At 39.2% G+C, this 22,638-nt stretch overlaps 1 protein-coding gene across 1 annotated transcript in view; it reads right to left on the bottom strand.

Annotated features, from left to right (window-relative positions):
* Positions 1–9,171: 9,171 nt before the first annotated feature.
* Positions 9,172–22,638, bottom strand: part of MTMR8 (myotubularin related protein 8) — a 197,698-nt gene continuing 184,231 nt past the window's right edge. Inside the window, exons 13-14 of the mRNA XM_060086730.1 lie at positions 13,295–13,421; positions 9,172–10,689 (exon numbers count right to left, since the gene is read on the bottom strand). Of these exons, the coding sequence (XP_059942713.1) occupies positions 10,222–10,689; positions 13,295–13,421 (595 nt within the window). The 3' untranslated portion in view covers positions 9,172–10,221. The remainder of the gene's footprint in view (positions 10,690–13,294; positions 13,422–22,638) is intronic.

The following is a 22,638-nucleotide window of genomic DNA, read 5'->3' as shown; positions in this document are numbered from 1 at the left end:
AATTACCCATCTGTTCTTTCATGGTGTTCATGTTTCCCTTCTGTTGAAGAACTTCATTTAACCAGTATTTAAGAGTAGGTCTGCAAGCAAGAAATTCTTTTAGTTTGCCATCATCTGAGGATGTCTTTTTCCTATGCATTCTTGAAGGATAGTTCCAATGAGTACAGAGTTTGCAGTTAATAGTTTTTTTTTTTTCCAGCAGTTGAAAAATATCCAACTCTTCTCTGGCTTCCACAGTTTCATATGAAAAAATCACTCTCACTTGAATTGGTAGCTCCCTATAAAAACCTATCGATAATGTGTCATTTCACTCTGGCTGTTCTCAATAGTTTTTTTTCTCAATATTTTTTGCTTTTAGTTTTTAGAAGTTTAATTATGATGTGTCCTGGCATGGATTTCTTTGGGTTTATTCTGTTTGGGGTTTGCTCAGCTGAAATCTGTAAGTTTGCACTTTTCACCAAATTTGGGAAGTTTTCAGCCATTATTGCTTCACATACTGTTTCAGCCCCATTCTCTTTCTACTTTCCGACTCCAATTCCAAAGATACGAATGTTGGCTTAAAAAAATGTTACACAGAGGCTTCCCTGGTGGCACAGTGGTTGGGAATCCACCTGCCAATGCAGGGGACATGGGTTCAAGCCCTGGTCCAGGAGGATTCCACATGCCATGGAGCAGCTGGGCCCGTGCACCACAACTACTGAAGCCCACACGCCTGGAGCCCATGCTCCATGGCAGAAGAGGCCACCACAATGAGAAGACCACGCACCTCAATGAAGAGTAGCCCCCCTTCACCACAGCTAGAGAAAGCCCACGCTCAGCAATGAAGACCCAACACAGCCAAAAATAAATAAAACAAACAAACAAAAAATGTTACACAGGTCCCTGAGGCTCTATTTATTTATTTGTTTATTTTAAAAGTCAATTTTCTATGTTTTTCAGATTGGGTAAATGCTATTAACCTGTCCTTAAGTTCACAGATTTTATCCTGTTATCTTCATTCTACTAGGATACCATCCAGTGAAGTGTTTTTCTTTGTTTTTTAATATGAAGTGAGAGAGTAGCATTGACATGTACACTACCAAATGTAAAATAGATAGTGGGAAGCAGCTGCATAGTACAGGGAGATCAGCTCAGTGCTTTGTGACCACCTAGAGGGGTGGGATAGAGAAGGTGGAGGGATGCTCAAGAGGGAGGGATATGGGGATTTATGTATACATATAGCTGATTCACTTTGTTATACAGCAGAAACTAACAGAACATTGTAAAGCAATTATACTCCAATAAAGATGTTAAAAAATTTATTGTATTTTTCTGTTGTATAATTTCTGTTTGGTTCTTTTTTTTAAATAACTTCTATTTCTTTGCTGTGACTTTCTATTTTTCATTTGTTTTAAAATAATTTACTTGCCTTTTTATTAGTATTTTATGATGAGTTGTAAAATCCTTTTCAGATAATCTGATTCATCTCAGTGTTGATGTCAGCTGTTTGTCTTTCTTATTCAAATTGTGATTTTTCCTGGCTGGAAAATGACTTTCTATTGTATCCTGAACATTTTAGTTTAGTATGTTAGGAGACTCTGGGTCCTATTTAAATCTTTTTGAGTAGGCAGTCACCTTAATTTTAGCATGTGGATTCTGGCCTACTTCTGTCAGCTGTGGTTCCAATGGAAGTTTAGGTTTTAGAACCTTTGTGGTGCTATTTTCCTGCCTGATTTATCTGGTGTCACCAGGGCTCCCACTGGTTTCTGCTTGTGCTACCTCAGAGGGTGGAAGGGCTTTCACCAGGCCTGCTGCCCAGTGTCTCTCACTGGGGGATGGAAATCTCAGGTCTGCAAGAACAAAGAGGCTTCCCTGGCTGGTCCTTTACTTTTACAGGGTCCTCCCTGCCTGTGGAAATGGAGAGAGCTTCCTGGGATGAGCACTTGTTGTGGCAGGGCATCTCTTATTGATGCCTCCTGGCTACTGCAGTGTCTCTGGGTGATAAAGGGCAGAGATGAGAGCCCTTCACTTAGTTTATTATTATTAGTGGGGAATATGGTCTTGATCAATCTTCTTTGCTGGTGCTGCCAGGCTCACCTCCTGTTAGAGGGAATCCTGTTCAATCTGGGGGAGAAATGAGCCTCCCTGGGCTGCCTTCTGTTGTTAAGTTGGAGGTCAGGAAATACCCGAGAGGCCTAGAGAAATGAGGGAGACTTTCAAATGTGCTGTGACTCACATATACCCAAGTGACATTTTCCACTTAAAGAACTGACATTGTCAGTTCTCAATTATTTGGTTCCCTGCTTCTGTGTGATAGCTTCTATGTTTGATGGGAAACCTGAAACTTCTAGGTTCGGTTTGACGGGATTTACCAATTTATATATGAAAAGCACCTCCAAAATTATAAAGTGCTTTTGCAGCTACAACTTCACTTGCTTTCCACAATCACAGTGTGAGACCATCAAGATTGAGATTATTGCTATTTTGCTAATAAGAAAACATAGTAAGTTGGGAGACTGAGACTCATCCAGAAGTGATTTCTCATTCAGAGCCATCTATTGATACTTTTCCCCCTGTGAAACCAGACCTTTACTGGGTGACAGGAGGCTGTGGAAATAGTTGATTTAAGGGGACCCAGCTTGCCATGTCCTCGGCTGCAACTAACACAGTAGGTTACCATGGAAGTAAAGAGTGGATAAATTCCAAGTTCAAGCTTATGTTCCATATAAAGTACCCTAAGAATTTAGAAATCAAATTACCCTTAGAGAATCTGTTGGTAAAAAGTCTTCCCAGATAGATGAAATTATCCATCTGAACAGGTCACCTCAGGGAAGAGGGTATCATATCAGAAAGGAGGTTGCTGAATTCCAATAGAGGGAAATGGGGTGTAGTCCACAAAGGCAAGATTGAAATTTGATGTAGAAAGCTGTAGCCTGACCAAACAATAGGGAGTTGGTTGAATAAACTATAGCTCATATAGTGAGATACAATGTGATCATTAAAAGTGAGATCAAGTTATATATATAGAGAGGTAGAAAGGTGTTCGAAATATATAAGCAAGAAACATATAGGAGTGTATAGTACGATCTGATTTTTATTCTATATGCATGCATGTAGATTTATCTCTGCATAGAGGAATTATGAAGTCTTTTTTTTTGGTTCTCTATATTTTAAAAACATTCTATAATGAACAAATGTTTCTCACTTATAAAAGAGCCGTAGCCTAATCCACTTGTTATGAACTGAATGTTTGTGTCCCACAAAAATTCATATATTGAAATTCTCCCTCCCCCCAATATGATAATAGGAGATTGAGCCTTTGGAGGTGATTTGGATTAGATGAGATGATGAAAGTTGAACCCTCATGAATGGGATCAGTGACACTTTAAGAGTCATGAGAGAGCATGCTTCTCTCTCTGCTCTCCACCATGTGAGGATACAGTGAAAGATAGCTGTCTAGAAAGCAGGCTCTCATCAGACACCACATCTGCCAGGTCTTGGGCTTCCCAGCCTCCAGACCATGAGAAATAAATGTTTGCTTTGTATAAGCCACCCAGTGTCTGGTACTTTGTTATAGTAGCCTAAATGGACTGACAGAAATAGTATTGTAAGCTTATTGTATTGTAACTTGATTGTCTAAAGACAATGTGTCAAGAGTAAGAAGGGTGTTGAATAGATTGAAGAAAAAGGAAGCCTAAGAGCAAGAATTTGTTAGTTTAATTAGTAGCAACAGGGCTGAAATTAGAAGGAGCCTGACTAATGTATTTTGATTGATTTTTAAAAATTTGCCAGGCACTTAACCAGGTAGTACTTCACGATAGCTCAGTTAATCTGCATAACCACTCTGTGTGGAAGGTATGATTATTACCCCCATTTTCCAGATGTGGCCTCGGAGGCTCACAGAGGGGAATTAGCTTGCCCAAGGCCATACAGCTAATAAATGGCAAAGCCAGGACTAGAACCCAGATCTCCTTGTGTTCTACCCACTGGAGGCCCTGGGCATGTAGTTTCCAGGGAGGGAGGCTCTGCTTTGGGGCAAGGAGAGATCACTGGCCTCTTTTGTGGCCTGGAGGAAATAACCCCTGAGTTCATGAGGCTCCATGTGTGAATATTCTTGTTGGATGGGAGGTGGAGAAAAGAGAAGGGGCCCTGGAGGGGGTGAAGAGCCAGATCCCTGGATAGATCTATCCCCCAATGTGAATGAACAAACTGGTGTTCAGTCAGTATGCTTTTGTGAGTTAAGTGGGTGTCAGTCTTGTCCTCCCAGCTCATCAATGCTAGATAGACTCTGCACTCCACAGTGCTGTCCAGAACCAGGCATCCTGATACCTGTTTTGTCTTATTTTAACATCAACTTTTAACCTACCTGCAGATTCTGTCTTTATAAGGTGGTTCATCCATTAAGGCTAGGTCAGGGTACCTTTTTTTGAAGGTACGCCACCTTTCCTTTAATTTGTAGCTATTACACAGTAAACTCACACACATAAATGATTGAAGATTTTAAATTCTAGACCAAAAAACTGTATCAACCAACATCTTCAAATCAGAACACAAGTGCAGAAGGGAGCCAGTGAGCAATTTAGCACTGGGCTAAACAAATGACAGTGAACATTCTGACGGGGTCACACACCCATACCCCACTGGTATGACAGGTTCAAGATAACACACAACAGGAAGTTTCAAGTCAATCATATACACTGTTGTACCTTGGAAAGTTCAGACTTGAGCTGCTGTGACAATCATTCTGTAAACCTGGGGCTAATGAAAAGTCAGGTTCTCAAAGAACCTACACAGCCTGGGTTCTGATTTATACATCAGTTGCATGACGTTCATGCAGGTATATGGCTAACATTATCACACTACAGGTAACAATGGTCATATATATGAATACTACTTCTAAAGCTGCCTGATCAATACACCCCAGCAAAAAGGACAATTACTTCACCATCACTTTGGTTTATATCTCTGGCTTAACGAGTCCTAAAGTTCCCATGGCACTTAGCTGGACAATACCAAAGTTAGAGGTCTAGCACTAAAACAGTTTTTTATTCTTGGATAAATTCTCTTCATCTGAATGCCCAAATGATCTGTCCAACCAGATGCTACTGAAGTTACAGTAAACACACACACATACACAAATACTCTTACTATGAGTTATATTCCAAAAAGACTGAATTTATTACCTGTTCCTAAGCCTGAGGCACTGTTAACTAGAATACAGGACATGGTATGTTTCAAAACTAGTATACATGCTCTGCATTCCTATTGGCAATCACAAAATACAGAAATAACCCTGTCTGCAAATGTGAGGTGGTGGCATGGAAATACTTTATATGAACTGGTGTGGCCAACTGCATGTGAGGTAGGATCAGAGACATGAGTCTTTTGACAGTGATCACCTAGTGACTTTGGTGTACATAGTCTCTTCTGACTGGTGGCAGGGGGTCCAATGATGTTTCACCCACAAAGAGGCAAAGAAGGAACTCAGGACCCAACAGCCTTAGAGACATATATTAATAGGAGAGAATACCACCTACCATCCTTGACACTTTTAAAAGAAAACCCAGGACCATATACCCTAGAAAATTGTTGACATAGAAAATACACAACTCAGAGCATTCTAAAGGAAATAATTTCTACCAGTGTAAAAGATAGCCTTAAAAGAAAATATGTCAGCCATAATACTACCTGGAAAAGAGGACCTTTTTTGGACCTTATTGGAGCACATTCAATCTTAATTAATTGGTATGCTGGTCATCCTGGACTAGCATATATTCCTTCAGCTTAATTGGCCAGGTGTATTTCAATATTACCTTCTCTTTCCTCCTCCCTTCCCCCCACCTTCTCCACAACTGGGATTCTATAAGGGCTAGTGTAGAGCTCTCTAAAGAGTCAGAGTACAAGGCCATGAAAGTGGTTGAAAAGCAACAAAGCTTTGGAAGAGAAAGAGGCTTTTAGGTCACCCCCAAAGCTTTAGAAAATGCCAGGGAAGAGGGCACCAGGCTTAACACAGAAGCTGTTGGTTTCACACAGGCCAACTTCTGAATATGTTTTTGTTTAGCCCCAGCAAGACACATAGGCCTAAATTAGCTTTCAAAGCGCACTTGCCTTTTGTGAAGACAAGTCACAAATCGCAGAGCATGTAACACACTTTTACTTGCACTGACATCTAAAGGAGACATGGGCTGCTGTGACTGGTGATGAAACCAATACTTCCTATTTAAGGGGAAGGCACAGACTTTCAAGTCTCACAGCCAGGGAATCAGAGAAGACATGTTCTGTATGGCTTGAAAATCACTTTTTTTTTTTTTTTTTTGCATTGGAAAAGCTTCTGTTGCTGCCATCAAATGTTTGAAAATGGAACTGCCTCTAAAAGGGAAACAAAGAGTCCTTTACAACCCCAAAGCTTTTCCCTTGTCCTTTGTTTGTTTGGCGTCATCTAATAGCCAAGCCATTTCTTCACATTATGTTAAAAAAAATAACCGAATAGGAAAAAAATTTAAGGCTTAATCCATGTCTACTTTTTATTTATAAATGTCTATATAAAAAGTCAGGTCTAGATTTGGCACTTAGAAGAAAGTAATCAGATTTCGTTACAATCACATCTGCCTGTATCATACATAGAATTCTGGGAGGGAGAGGCCTGAGGGTGGGGGAGAGATTTGGTACAACAGATATCATTAAATCATATACTTTGGAAATTGAGAGAGAAAGTGAGGACAATCTTCCTAGGAAGAAACCAATCTGAAGTATAGTATACCCCTTTTGAGACAAGTATTTTTCTTACAGGAAATTTACATTTCCCTACACAACTGTTTTTATAAAATGCCACTTTATAAAATGCTCTCAGAAAAATTTCCCAGTGGTATATCAAAGCTTAACAGCATCAAGAAAAGGTGTTATGTGTTTAATAAAAGTGACTATGTAACAAAGATCAGACATAGTTATTAAACTTCTCTGTCTGCTAAATTCAGGCCAAGCTTAAATATTTACCGATCTGGTTTGAAAGCAACTCATAAAAAAGACTTGGATTCCTTCTGGTTGGAAGTGTTTAAGGAAAGATCTTGCATTCAGTGAAGTGTGAAGTGTTTCTTAGACAAAATATGTCCATGCATGTTGACAGGCATGACAACTGACTTGGTAGTAATTGAACAGTTTCTAGGGTGACTTTCCAAAAGATACCTGTGCCTAATACATGTACCATAAGCTTTACGTTCTTGCCCAGTTAGTGCCAAATAAAGTTTCATGCTTTCTTTCATACGGCAAACCCCATCCTTGAATTTCTTCTTTAAAAAGCTGCTACTTAGGTTTGCTATTTAGGATTGTTTTAGTTATTACCATGAGGAATCTGTTATTCTATAAACTAATACTTAACGCATTTTTAAGAAAGGTGTTCATGTAGAATCTGAGCATGGCCACACTCCCAGGCACAGAGCCTCCCTCATGCTTGGAAAAGATAAAGAGTGACCCCAGGTCCATGTAAGCTGTGTAGGAAACAGGCAGATGTCAGGTTCATGGATGAGACAGTGGCAGGTGGTTAAATGCCTTCCTATTTAAGTGGGGCAGTCACATGAGAATGGAATTTTCTGCTCAGGGAACTGGAAGGGTAGGGCAGTGGCGGAGGGCGTCACATTTCTTTCACAGCATAGGTGCTTTATGAGGGTATGAAATGAAAGCCATTAATAGATGATCTTTACTAGTACACCCAGTAACTTTCCTTCAGGAGCCTACCCTCTATTGCTAGGCTCCCGACTACAGATAGCTACTGGGTTTTTACCAGTGCATAAATATTTGGATTCTACTGAACTTTTTTCCTCCTTCAGATTTACAAATCCAACTGTAAAACAGGGAGGTGTTATGTGTTGAGAGTAAATAGGGGATTTTTACAAGGTTTTCCTTAGTTCCATGTAGGTCATATACAGGCAACATAGGACATGCTGGGGAATAAAAATAATAAAAGACCAAACAAATTGACTGGAAATAGCAGTGTTGCTCTTCACCACTTCTCAGTCTAGAACTATATTGAAAAGAACTTGTCACTAATGATTAATTTTGTTTTGGATCTAAGAAATAAGGTTTGGTACTATGTACCGCCCTTGTACAGGTCTTGTAGAAATAAATCTGAGACCCTTAAACTAACTTTTTATAGGATTTGCAAAGGTCATTTGCCTTTTTTATTTCTCTGAAAAGACCTTAACACACTATTGGAAATATCATACTAGTTAATGAACTATAAAATTCAGATTGAGATATGGGAGAAAGCCCTGGGTATAAAGCAAGATCCAGAATAAACTCATTTGTAGCAGATGATTGGTATTGTCATCCTCTTTGATAACTTCCTTCACAAAGCCAGGGTTTAGATGGAGCTTCCAGATCAAAATGACTTGTACAAATCCCATTTTTTTCCAGAAGTAAGAAGTCAAATGACAACTGGCAACATCTGATGATTTATGTTATATAAGCCAAAGACCAAAGAGTGGAAAGAGGGGATGAGAAGATACAATAGGAAATCACATTGATGTTTTAAAATTATAGGAACAAGGCAGCTATCAAGGAGAGATAAGTAGAAAAATGGCCCCTATTTACATATAAAAATGACTTAGAGTTCTTCCTTTAAATAGGAATATTTTTTTGTGTCCATAGTTTAGCTAGGGGTAAGAAATCAAGGAACTATCCTGGGTCTTCTCTGCTATTTCTAACACTTCGATTAAAAGGTCCCTCTTCCTTATAGAGAAAAGTAACTAATGAGGTGATCCTTCAGAGATGTCTGTATTTACAAATGTATATGGTAGTAACAGAGGTGGCTCTTTCACTAAGACATCTATTTATTTTTTAGCTTAAACCAGACACATGGTATACAGAATAGACATCTTAGGTGAAGACATGGATTCTATTGGCAATGGGAGTTCTGAAAATGTTGACAATACGTAGTGCACGACCCAAACTAGCCAAGACTCACCCTACCCCAGCACGTGGAAGTGGGTAAACTATGACTGAATTTCCAATAGGAAAGTGTACAGCGTGTATCAACCCCAAATGGGGGAAAGTTTGGTGTTTAAACAACACATCCCCTTCTCCCTGGAGTATTTGGGCATGCTTTAAGTGTAGACTTTTTTCAAAAGTGTACATTAGCACAAGATGTTAAGACTACCAGATTTTAAAAGTAGTGCCAATTATGTCTAAAAATCCACAAACTTGATGTGATGTCTAGGGAAGTAAAACCACTGGACTTCATAAAAAGACCTAAGAAGAGGGAGTTCCCTGGCGGTCCAGTGGTTAAGATTCCATGCTTCCACTGTAGGGGGAATGGGTTCGATCCCTGGTCAGGGAACTAAGATCCCATATGCCACGTGGTATGGCCAAAAAAAAAAAAAGACCTAAGAACAGTCCTGTTTTAGGAAAACTTAGATGGGCACATATGCCATGTGCAAGCCAGGGTCTAAAGCACTGAGATTTTCAGTTTACTCCTGAACTGATGTTGAGAATGCTATTGATCAATATTATTAATTCAGACCTCACTATTTTCGAATTGATCATTGTAGAATGTAGTGGATTTAAGTTTATCAATGGGCTATCTATGAAAAAGGGATTTGGCTGAGTATTATAAGACCTAACCAGGGTGTGAGTTGGGGAAAACAAGTGTTGTAACTTAAGAAAACTATTTCCTTATATGTTCTAAACCACCAAGCACCCATGGATCATTTTGTTTTATTTCTCAGGCAAATGTTGGGGTCTCTATTGGCAATAATGTTAGCTTACATTGTATGACTAAATATAATGGCAAGTAACATTTTCTTTTAAGCTATTCTGCAATTCAGTTACCTGTTGCACACCATCTCTCCACCCCCTCAACAGGGTCTTAATTCTCCACTGTGACAATATTGCAACTTGTTCTAATGCTATAATAGTAAGGGTGGAAATGTAAGGGAGGCTGACCTTTAAGGAAAATGGAATAATGGAAGCAGCCTAATATCTCAGCTGAAAAGCAATATTTTTAAAGCTAAATCCCATTCTAGAATAATAACATATTCTTTCTCTTGCCTATATTCTGGGCTGCTTGACATGCATATACTGGTTGCTTAACTAGTAAAGGCCCTAAATCCCCTTCCAGACTCTTAAGTGGGAGGAGGGGTGCCCTGGCTCTGCCCATTTAATCCAATTAGAAAAGCAGCACAGCCTTTTTTGAGACAAGGATCATTGTGGGTGTTGCAGGTGCACCTAATATGGAAGCAGATGAATAGCTCACTGTTGCTTAGAGAAACCTGCCTCCTTGGTGATGGCCTTAGAGAGTCCTGTGTCTTCAGAGATGCCTGTGGTCCCAGAGAAGCTCATGGCCCCAGAGATGCTGATGTCTTCATAGAAGCCCATAGCCTTAGAGGTGCCCGTGTTGCCAGAGATGCCTGAGAGCCCAGAGATGCCTGTGTCTCCAGAGAAGCCGACATCCCCAGAAATGTTTATGGCCCTAAGGTTGCCCACGGTCCCATAATAGTCAGGGTGGAGGTCTGCACACTGGCTTTTTACTTGATCCATCTGAACTCGAAGGCCTCCTCTAGAAAGAGTGCCATTCTCCATCAAGGTATTCAGGTCTCCATCAATACCCATAAAGCCGAGAGGACTGGTTAAAGGAGTTCCCAGGTGTTGAGATAATAAACGCCCTAATTGAGAGCAGGTACAGACTTCTTCTGGTGGCTCATCATGGGCTTTCACTTTCTGTCATGGGAGCAAGGAATGGTTGAAAAGAATTAGAAACCGGAGTAAAACTAGGCAAATATCACATTGACCTACAGAGATCTTTCCTGCTGTCACTTATATGGTAGCAAATGACCTTTTGCCCCTCCTCACCCTCAAACATCTTTTCTTCATCACTTGACATAGTGCTTTAAAAGCCCTACCACTAAAGACCCTCAAGGGTCTTGTATATATAAAAGTTCCCTTTTCTGATAAATGCAATTTTATTACTGGGAGCATGGAGGGCAAGGGAAAGGATCACTAACATTTATTGAATACCTCCATGTGCCAGGCAATTTAAATATAGTATTTCCTTTTATATTTAAGAGTCTTCTTAGTTAGGAATTAGCTGTATTTTACAGATGAGGAAACTGAGGCTCAGAGAATTTAAGTCACCCCAAATTCACACATTTAGGAAGTGGCAGAGCTGGGATCTGACCCTGCCTCTTCTTAATGCCAAAGTCTATGATCTGTCTACTACTTCATGCTATCTCCAATGGATATTTTCACCTTCAGGGATAACACAATGATTCACTGATACTTTACAACAGTGATTCTTAACTTTTTGTGGGTCATAGACCCCTTTGAAAATCTGAAGAAAACGATGGACCTTCTTCTCAGAAAACTGCATGCATTCACATATGAGTTCATGAGATGGCACACAAACAATTTTTAGGTATAATTTCAGGGGTTTCACAGATCTCCTGAAGGGAATCTGTGGACATCTATGGGTTCATGGACTCCAGTTAAGAGCTCCTGCCTTAGGGTATAAGCATACCACTCTTATTTTCCTGGAAATCACAAAATCACACACACACACACACACACAGTGATAACCCTTGGAGAGAGAAACTGAATGGGTAGGTGGCTGGGAGAGTTTTTTCAACGTTCCATTTTGTACATTTTTGTATTCTGCATAGTCTTAATTTTTTTTTTTTTTTTTTTTTTTTTTTTTTGCAGTACGCGGGCCTCTCACTGCTGTGGCCTCTCCCGTTGTGGAGCACAGGCTCCGGACGCGCAGGCTCAGCGGCCGTGGCTCACGGGCCCAGCCGCTCCACGGCATGTGGGATCTTCCTGGACCAGGGCACGAACCCGTATCCCCTGCATCGGCAGGCGGATTCTCAACCACTGCACCACCAGGGAAGCCCTGCATATTCTAACTTTATACTTGTACTGCCTTTTTTTTCTTTTAAACGTCAACAGGGTTATCTGTTGGGCTGCTTTTGTTTCTCTTCTCTGTATTAAAAAAGGAATGTTAATAATAGTTATTATTTTATTTTATTTTTTTGCGGTATGTAAGCCTCTCACTGTTGTGGCCTCTCCCGTTGCAGAGCACAGGCTCCGGATGCACAGGCTCAGTGGCCATGGCTCACGGGCCCAGCCGCTCCACAGCATGTGGGATCTTCCCAGACCGGGGCACGAACCCATGTCCCCTGCATTGGCAGGCAGACTCTCAACTACTGCACCACCAGGGAAGCCCAAAAGTTATTATTTTAAAAGGAAGCCTTACTTACTTTTAAACTTTAGAATCAGAAAGTGATCTGATTCTATCTAGAATGAATGTGATTCTCTCGGGAATTAGGCAGGAATAAGTGAAAGGGCTGTGTTTAGACTAGGAGACCTGCTCTGGAGGCCTTGTGGAGAAGGCTGCTAATAGGTAAAAAAAGAGGCAGGAGACATTAGGAAAATGTTTCCTACTTCTCAGTTCTGCCTAGGGCTTGACCTTCCTGGGGCTGCTTGTTTCCTTTGTTTCCTATGATTTTGAGTTATGCTTCAGTTTTTTTCCTTCCCCTTCCCCGTCTTCATTTTTTTTTTAATGGAACCAAGTAACTAACTGACTGTTACCTGCCAAGAGGACATTCAAAAGTTTAGGATCTGATGTAATCACAATACATTTATTTTCACAATAAAAGGATATTTGTTTACTTACAGTGAGCAGAAAAGCTATGCCTTATCTGGTCGAAAGGAGGTTCACACCCAGTACCTAAACAGCACACCCTTTCCAAGAATTCTTTTCTAAAAAATATGCCTCCCCTCTACTTCAAACACACCCTTAGGGACCTCTGGATTCCAGAAGCAGCTCAGCATTTTCCATTTTTTGAAAGGAAATCCCCGTTGACTTGTTTAACCTCTAATTAAAAACAAGTGTGTGACTTTGGTTTTGCTGGTACAATGAGCAGAGTTTATAATCTACATGGGAAGGAAATCAGATTTTTCATAAGGTTTTCCTAGTTGGAAATATAACAATTTCATTGTTCTCATTAGTACACCCAAGAAGTTATACTTATTGATGGATAACAAATATTTGTATTACTTCCCTGTCATTCCCTCTTGTTCCTCCTAATAATTCCATCCAGATCCAAAAAGGGAACCAATCCACTTGTTTAGCTGAGTGTTATATTTACCACTTAATATGGGATGTAAAACAAGAGTTGTGCCTTAGAGCTTTATAGACACAGGATGCTTGGAAAGCAGAGAGTATAACAAGCCAGCCAGGCAGCTTCTCACAAGTACCAATTCAACTCTCAGTGGATTGGGCCTATTCAGAAGGGGCAAGAGGTTCTCATTTTGAGATTTAACTCTTCACCTTTTCTAGTTTGTGCACATCTGCCTCCAGCACTGATTTCTGCTTCTTAATTTCCAAGAGGCTCTCTATCATACTCTGCTTGGGCTGCAGCCCTTTGTCAAAGCGGTTATACATCCCACACCAGAACCTTGAATAAACAAAAAGAAAAAAAAGTGGGTTAGCTTAGCTGGAGAAATAGATTATTTATGTTTTCCTCATGTCAAGGAAATATTAGCCTGGTAGGTAGGCATATCTCAAAAGTAAGGTAACTTTGATGACATTAAAAAGACTGGACATGCTCATAATTTAAGAGTAAAGTTCCTAGCGGAAAGATCTCTGCTGAAGACAGGCTTCCTAAAGTCGTACTGAGCTCACAGCCACCTCTAAACACACCCCTTGACACGGCCCTGCCCCCATAGGGACAAGATCCAACTTCACCCACCAGTGGGCAGGCACAAGCCCCAGGACCAACCTTAACCACCAGGGGACAGACACCAGAAGCAAAAGGAGCTACGATCCTGCAGGCTGCAGAAAGGAGACCACAAACACAGAAAATTAGACAAAATGAGATGGCAGAGAAATGTGATCAAGAAGAAGGCACAAGATAAAAACCCAGAACAACTAAGTGAAATGGAGATAGGCAATATCCTTAAAAAAATAATTCAGAGTAATGATAGTAAAGATCTCAGAAAAAGAATGGAGGTACAGACAGAGAAGATATAAGAAGTGTTTAACAAAGAGCGAGAAGATTCAAAGAACAACAAACAGATGAACAATACAATAACTGAAATAAAAAATACACCAGAAGGAAATCAATAGCAGAATAAATGAGGCAGAAGAACGAATAAGTGAGCTGGAAGACAGAGCGGTGGAAATCACTACCACAGAACAAAGAATGAAGAGAAATGAGGACAGTCTCAGAGACCTTTGGGAAAACATTAAATGCGCCAATATCTGCATTATAGGTTTCCCAGAAGGAGAGGAGAGAGAGAAAGGGTCTGAGAAAATATTTGAAGAGATAATAGCTGAAAACTTCCCTAACATGAGAAAGGAAATGCTCACTCAAGTCCAGGAAGTGCAGAGTCCCATACAAGATAAACCCAAGGAGGAAAACACCAAGACACATATTAATCAAACTGACAAAAACTAAAGACAAAGAGAAAACATTAAAAGTAACAAGGGAAAAGCAACAAATAACATACAAGGGAATCAAAATAAGTTTATCAGCTGATTTTTTCAGCAGAAACTCTGCAGGCCAGAATCCAGTGGCATGATATATTTAAAGTGATAAAAGGGAAGAACCTACAACCAAGAATACTCTAGCCAGCAATGCTCTTATTCAGACTTGACAGAGAAATCAAAAACTTTACAGACAAACAAAAGTTAAGAGAATTCAGCACCACCAAAAAAGCTTTACAACAAATGCTAAAGGAACTTCTGTAGGAGGAAATGAAAAGGCCACAACTAGAAACAAAATTACGAAAGGGAAGGCTCACCAGTAAAGGCAAACACGAATTTGGTAAAGCTGCAGGATACAAAATTAATACACAGAAATCTCTTGCATTCCTATACACTAACAATGAAAGATCAGAAAGAGAAATTAAGGAAACAATCCCATTTACCATCACAACAAAAATAATAAAATACCTAGAATAAAGCTTCCTAAGGAGGGAAAAGACCTATACTCTGAAAACTATAAGACACTGATGAAAGAAATTAAAGATGATGCAGACAGATGAACAGATATACCATGTTCCTGGACTGGAAGAATCAAACTTTTGAAAATGACTATACTACCCAAGGCAATCTATTGATTCAATGCAATCCCTACCAAATTACCAATGGCATTTTTCACAGAACTAGAATAAAACATTTTAAATTTGTATGGAAACACAAAAGACCCCAAGTAACCAAATGAATCTTGAGAAAGAAAAAGGGAGCTGGAGGAATCAGGCTCCCTGACTTCAGACTATACTAAAAAGCTACAGTCATCAAAACAGTATGGTACTGGCACAAAAACAGAAATATAGATCAATGGAACAGATAGAAAGCCCAGAAATAAACTCATGCTCCTATGGTCAATTAATTTATGACAAATGAGGCAAGGATATACAATGGAGAAAACACAGTCTCTTCAATAAGTGGTGCTGGGAAAACTGGACAGCTACATGTAAAAAAATGAAATTAGAACATTCTCTAACACCATAAACAAAAATAAACTCAAAATGGATCAAAGACCTAAATGTAAGGCCAGACACTATAAAAGTCTTAGAACAAAAAAGGCAGAACACGCTCTGACGTGAGATTAGCTCAAGTTGGTGGAGTATAAGGATGTGAGCTCACACCTTTTTATGAGAACACCAAAATCACAACTAACTGCTAAACAAACATTGACAAAAAAATGCTAGAACTGACCAAAAAAGATACACTATATCCAAAGACAAAGAAGAAGCCACAATGAGATGGTATGAGGGGCACAATTGTGATAAAATAAAATCCCATTCCCACCAGGTGGGTGACCCACAAACTGGGAAACAATGAAACCACAGAAGTTCTCCCACAGGAGTGAAATTTCTGAGCCCCACATCAGGCTTCCCAGCCTGGTAGTTCAGCACTGGGAGGAGGAGCCCCCAGATGATCTGGCTTTGAAGGCCAGCGGGGTTTGGTCTTGGGAATTCCACAGGACTGGGGGAAACATAAACTCCACTCTTGGAGGGTGCACACAAGGTCTCCTGTGCACCAGGACAGAGAGGAAAAAAGCAATGACCCCATAAAAGACTGGGCCAGGCCTACCTGCTAGTATTGGAGCATCTCCTGCAGAGGCAGGGGGCAGCTGTGGCTCACTGTGGAGACAAAGACACTGGCAGCAGCAGTTCTGGGGAGTACTCACTGGCATGAGCCCTCCCAAAGGCTGACATTAGTCCTACCCAACAGCCTGTAGGCTCCAGTCCTGGGACACCTCAGGCCAAACAACCAACAGGACGGGAACACAACCCCACCCATCAGCAGACAAGCATCTTAAAGTTTTCCTGAGCACGGTCCTGCCCAGCAGAGGAACAAGACCCAGCTCCACCCACCACTGGGCAGGAACCAGTCCCTCCTATTAGGAAATCACAGCAATATCTTTTTTGACCCACCTCCTAGAGTAATGAAAAAGAAACAAAAATAACAAATGGGACCTAATTAAACTTAAAAGCTTTTGCAAAGCAAAGGAAACCATAAACAAAACAAAAAGACAATGCACAGGTTGGGAGAAATTATTTGTGAACAAAGTGACTGACAAGGAGTTAATCTCCAAAATATACAAACAGCTCATGCAGCTCTATGTCACAAAAACAAACAACACAATAAAAAAATGGGCAGAATATCAAAATAGACATTGCTCCAAAGAAGTCATACAGATGGCGCAAAAGCACATGAAAAGATGCTCAACATCACTAATTATGAGAGAAATGCAAATCAAAACTACAGTGAGGTATCACCTCACACTGGTCAGAATGGCCATCATCAAAAAATCTACAAACAAATGCTGGAGAGGGTGAGGAGAAAAGGGAACGCTCTTACACTGTTGGTGGAATGTAAATTAGTACAACCATTATGGAGAACAGTATGGAGGTTCCTTAAAAAACTAAATATAGAAGTACCATATGATCCAGCAATCCCACTCCTGGGCATATATCCAGAGAAAACCATAATTCAGAAAGATACATGCACCCTAATTGTATTTGCAGTGCTATTTACAATAGCCAAGTCATGGAAGCAACCTAAATGTCCATTGATAGAGGAATGGATAAAGAAGATGTGGTGCATATATACAATGGAATATTACTCAACCTTAAAAAAGAACAAAATAATGCCATTTGCAACAACATGGATGGACCTAGAGATTATCATATTAAGTGAAGTAAGTCACGGAGAGAAGGACAAATATCATATGATATCACTCATATGTGGAATCTAATTTAAAAAATGATACAAATGAACTTATTTACAAAACAGTTTCACAGATTTCAAAAACAAACCGATGGTTACCAAAGGGAATACATGGGGATGGGGAGGGATAAATTAGGATCCTAGGATTATCATACACATACAGCTATATATAAAATAGATAACCAACAATGACCTACTGTACAGCACAGGGAACTCTACTTAATATTCTATAATAACCTATATGGGAAATGAATCTGCAAAAGAATGAATATATATATATATATGTATAACTGAATCACTATGCTGTACACCTGAAACTAATACAACATTGTAAATCACCTATACTCCAATAAAACAAAAATAAAAACAAAGGACCTGAATCATTTTTTCAAATAAGAGATACAAATGGACAATAAGCACATGAAACTATCATCACTACTCCTCAGGGAAATGCAAACTAAAACCATAACATAGCATCTCATACCCAATAGAATGGCTACTATTTGAAAAAAACAAAAAAAAAAAAACAAAACAAAAACAAGTGTTGGCAAGAATGTGGAGAAATTGGAACTCTTGTGCACCACTGTGGGACTGTAAAGTGGTACAGCTTCTATGGAAAACGCTATGGTCATTCCTCAAAAAAATTAAAAATAGATTAACCATATGATCCATTAATTGCACTTCTCAGTATATATCCAAAAGAATTTGAAAATAGGGCCTCAAAAATACTTTTACACCAACGTTCATAGCAGCATTATTTACAAGAACCAAAAGGTGGAAGTTATCCAAGTGTCTATAGATAGATGAATGGATAAACAAAATGTGATATGCAGTCAATGAAATATTACTCAGCTTTAAAAGAGAATGAAAATTCTGACAGAAGGTTCATATGGATGAACCTTGAGGACATCATACTAAGTGAAATAAGCCAGAGATGAAAGGACAGATAATATATGGTTCCACTCATATGAGGTATCTAGAGTATTTAAATACATAGAGACAGAAAGTAGAATGATAGTTGGCAGGGCATAGGGTGAGGCAGAAATAGAAAACTGTTTAATGGATACAGAGATTTCAGTTTTGTAAATGGAAAATTTCTGGAGATTGAACAATGCAGATATACTTAATATTACTGAACTGTACACTTAAAAATGGTTAAGATGGTAAATTTTGTGCTATGTGTATTTTACCACAATTAAAAAAAGAAATAATAAAGAGTGATCCCCAAAATGCTTTACCCAGGTTCTTCAAAGGATAACTAGTATAATATCACAACTAGGATGATACTGATATAGTCAAGATAACAATTCCCTCACCATAAGGAGTACTTCTATTGTACTTTTATAGCCACACACACGTCCGTATCCTCTATCCTCCACCCTGTCCTTAACCCCTGGTAACCATTAATCTTAACAATTAATTTTGTCTTTTTAAGAAATTTATATAAATGGAAGCATAAAGTATGTAACATTTTGAGATTAGCTTTTAAAATTCATCACAATTCTCTGCAAGGTGTTGCATGTATCAATAGTTCATTCCTCTTTATTGCTGAGTAACAATCTCTGGCATTGATGTACCAGAGTTTTTTTTTTTTTTTTTTTTTTTTACCTATGAACAATTTACTTGTTGAAGGAAATTTGGGTTGTTTTCAGTTTTTGGCTATTATGAATAAAATTGCTATGAACATTAGTGTACAGGTTTTTGTGTGAACCAAGTTTTCATTTTTCTGGGATACATGTCCTGGATTGCAATTAGTGCAATTGTTAGATCATATGGTAGTTGCATGTTTAGTTTTTTAGGAAAGTGAAAAACTGTTTTCCATAGTGATTATACTATTATACATTACTGTTATATAAATGAGCTAAAGATGGCCTCTGAATATTGGCTCTATATTGTTTACTTCTTCATAGAAGGCTGGGACCTGTTAGCTGAAAATCCCATCAGTGCCAAACTCAAAATTTTACCCATCCAATTGTTTTAAACATAGCCCAAATAAGCAGTTTTTAGCCATTTAAAGCCTACTTGCTTTGCATACCCTGAGAAACTGCACTCAGTATCCGCAAGCCATAGATAAGATGAATTTCAGTGCAATAACTGAACAGGTGCTCTGAACCACTAGACATGTGTTGAGTTCTGCCAGAGGGTGCTTCTCACCAGGGCACTGCCTAAAGATGAGGTAGAAACTTAAACTTCTGGGGGAGATGAAATGGAAGGCAGGAGACTATGAAAGAGGACTAGTGCCCACTAGAGGGCAAGGCAGCACAATACCATCATGATAGTGATGAGGATATATTACCCTCTGCTTTCCTGGTAACTAGTTGCAGAAGTTAGATATAGAAATGGTACAAGGGGAGGGCCAAAAAGGAGGGGCTGGTTCTCACTTGAATAAAGAGATATATCCTGTCTTTTTTCCTGAGGCCCAGTCTCTCCTTAAAGACCTAACCCTGGAATCAAGTAAAAAAGGGGCTGCCTGGCTATATAGAATAGATCTGGTGAGGAACAAGCTTCACCTTATGAGGGCTGAAGTTAAGCAATTGGTTGCCAGAATTGGTGGCTCAAAATGGAAAAAAATAGCGTCCCTACTAATTAGTGTGAAAGGTGGGAATGACCAACAGAGGAGGCTTTGGACCTCAGTCTATATATACCTTTTGATATAGATTTTTATGCCTTGGAGGGCTAACCATCCTATGTTAGGCCTCATAAAGGTCTAGGAAGACTGGCAATGGAAAAAGTTAACTGAAGCCAACTGTCTCCTCCATCAGCTGGGATGTTGGAGTGGACTTGCTAGGTAATAGAGGATGCAGTATGGCATGAAGTATGATGACTCTGCAAGTCCAGAGGTGACTTAATTAGCTCCTGAGTCTACCCAGTTGTTTGACAGGAGGGCTCCTGTTAAGTATAAGTTCTTTTTATGAGCCATGACAGCTAACGCTAAAACAATTGAAGAGGTCACAGCTGCCCTACATTTAAAAGAAACTCATGAAAGACAAACTCAGAGTTGTGTCGCTTGTTAATTCTACAAACAATACCCTATTTGGCCTAAATTGAAATTGCTATCAACAGTGATGCCTCTTTCCTCTAGGCTAAACAAACCAATTAAAACCAGGCCCGTGCTTAAGTGTGAACTATGAGATGAACAAGAGAGGTTATACTGGATCCAAATAAACAAAGGGAATACATATTGGATGATCTCTGGTAAACTGGTGGAGTAATTACAATATTTACTAGGGTTAGATTACAATCCTCAAAATGCATCACCTTCAAAGACAGCTACCATTGCAAAGACTACTACTGATCTCCTCCTGTGGCAGGCACCATCCCCCATATAGGGATCTGGCAGTAACAGAAGGGGTGGTTGTAGAACCTGGCCTCTTCTAGTAGACAATCACACTTTCAACATATTAAATATAGTTTTTATTTTTTTGATATTGAGCTGCATGAGTTGTTTGTAAACTTTGGAGATTAATCCCTTGTAGGTTGCATCGTTTGCAAATATTTTCGCCCATTCTGTGGGTTGTCTTTTTGTTTTGTTTATGGTTTCCTATGCTGTGCAAAAGCTTTTGAGTTTAATTAGGTCCAATTTGTTTATTTTTGTTTTAATTTTCATTACTCTAGAAGACTGATCAAAAAAGATATTGCTGCGATTTATGTCAGAGAGTGTTCTGCGTAAGTTTTCTTCTAAGAGTTTTATTGTGTCTGGCCTTACATTTAGGTCTTTAATCCATTTTGAGTTTATTTTTGTTTATGGTGTTAGAGAATGTTCTAATTTCATTCTTTTACATGTAGCTGTCCAGTTTTCCCAGCACCAGTTATTGAAGAGACTGTCTTCACCACTGTATAATCTTGCCTCTTTTTATCGAAGATTAATTGACCAAAGGTGCATGCGTTTATCTCTGGACTGTCTATCCTGTTCCATTAATCTATATTTCTGTTTTTGTGCCAGTACCATACAGTCTTGATTACTGTAGATTTTTGGTTTAGTCTGAAGTCAGGGAGCCTGATTCCTCCAGCTCCGTTTTTCTTTCTCAAGATTGCTTTGGTTATTCAGGGTCTTTTGTGTCTCCATACAAATTTTAAAGTTTTTTATTCTAGTTCTGTGAGAAATGCCATTGGTAATTTGATAGGGATTGCAGTGAATCAGTAGATTGCCTTGAGTAGTATAGTTATTTTGACAATATTGATTCTTTGAATCCAAGAACATGGTATATCTTTCCATCTGTTTGTGCCATCTTTGATTTCTTTCATCAGCATCTTATAGTTTTCAGAGTACAGGTCTTTTGCCTCCTTAGGTAGGTTTATCCCAGGTATTTTATTCTTTTTGATGCAATGGTTAATGGGATTGTTTCCTTAATTTCTCTTTCTGATCTTTGGTTGTTAGTGTATACAAATGCAACAGAATTCTGTGTATTAATTTTGTAACCTACAACTTTACTGAATTCACTGATGAGCTCTAGTAGTTTTCTGGTAGCATCTTTAGGATTGTCTATGTATAGTATCACGTCACCTGCAAACAGTGACAGTTTTACTTCTCCATTTCTAATTTGGATTCCTTTTATTTCTTTTTCTTCTCTGATTGCTGTGGCTAGGACTACCAAAACAATGTTGAGTAAAAGTGGGGAGGGTGGACATCCTCGTCTTGTTCCTGATCTTAGAGGAAATGCTTTCAAGTTTTCACCATTGAGTATGATGTTAGCTGTGGATTTGTCCTATATGGCTTTTATTATGTTGAAGTAGGTTCCCTCCATGCCCACTTTTCAGAGAGTGTTCATCATAAATTGGTGTTGTATTTTGTCAAAAGCTTTTTCTGCATTTATTGAGAGGATCATATGGTTTTTACTTTTCAATTTGTTAATGTGGTGTATCACACTGATTAATTTGTGCATACTGAAAAATCCTTGCATCCCTGGGATAAATTCCACTTGATCATGGTGTATGATTCTTTTAATGTATTGTTGGATTTGGTTTGCTAGTATTTTGTTGAGGATTTTTGCACCCATGTTCATCAGTGATATTGGCCTGTAATTTTCTTTTCTTGGTATCCTTATCTAGTTTTGGTATCAGGGTGATGGTAGCCTCATAGAATGAGTTTGAAAAAACCAAACAACCCAATCAAAAAAGGGGCAGAAGACCTAAATAGACATTTCTCCAAAGAAGACATACAGATGGCCAAGAGGTACATGAAAAGATGCGCAACACCACTAAGTATTAGAGAAATGCAAATGTAAACTACAATGAGGTATCACCTCACACCAGTCAGAACGGCCATCATCAAAAAGTCTACAAGCAATAAAGCTGGAGAGGGTGTGGAGAAAAGGGAACCCTCCTGTACTGTTGGTGGGAATGTAAATTAGTACAGCCAGTATGGAGAACAGTATGGAGATTCCTTAAAAAACTAAACATAGAGCTACCATATGATCCAGCAATCCCACTCC

The sequence above is a fragment of the Mesoplodon densirostris genome, chromosome X (genome assembly GCF_025265405.1).
Source record: "Mesoplodon densirostris isolate mMesDen1 chromosome X, mMesDen1 primary haplotype, whole genome shotgun sequence".
Taxonomy (NCBI): domain Eukaryota; kingdom Metazoa; phylum Chordata; class Mammalia; order Artiodactyla; family Ziphiidae; genus Mesoplodon; species Mesoplodon densirostris.
The sequence above is the reverse complement of the archived record's forward strand: the minus strand, read 5'-3'. Positions and strand labels throughout refer to the sequence as shown.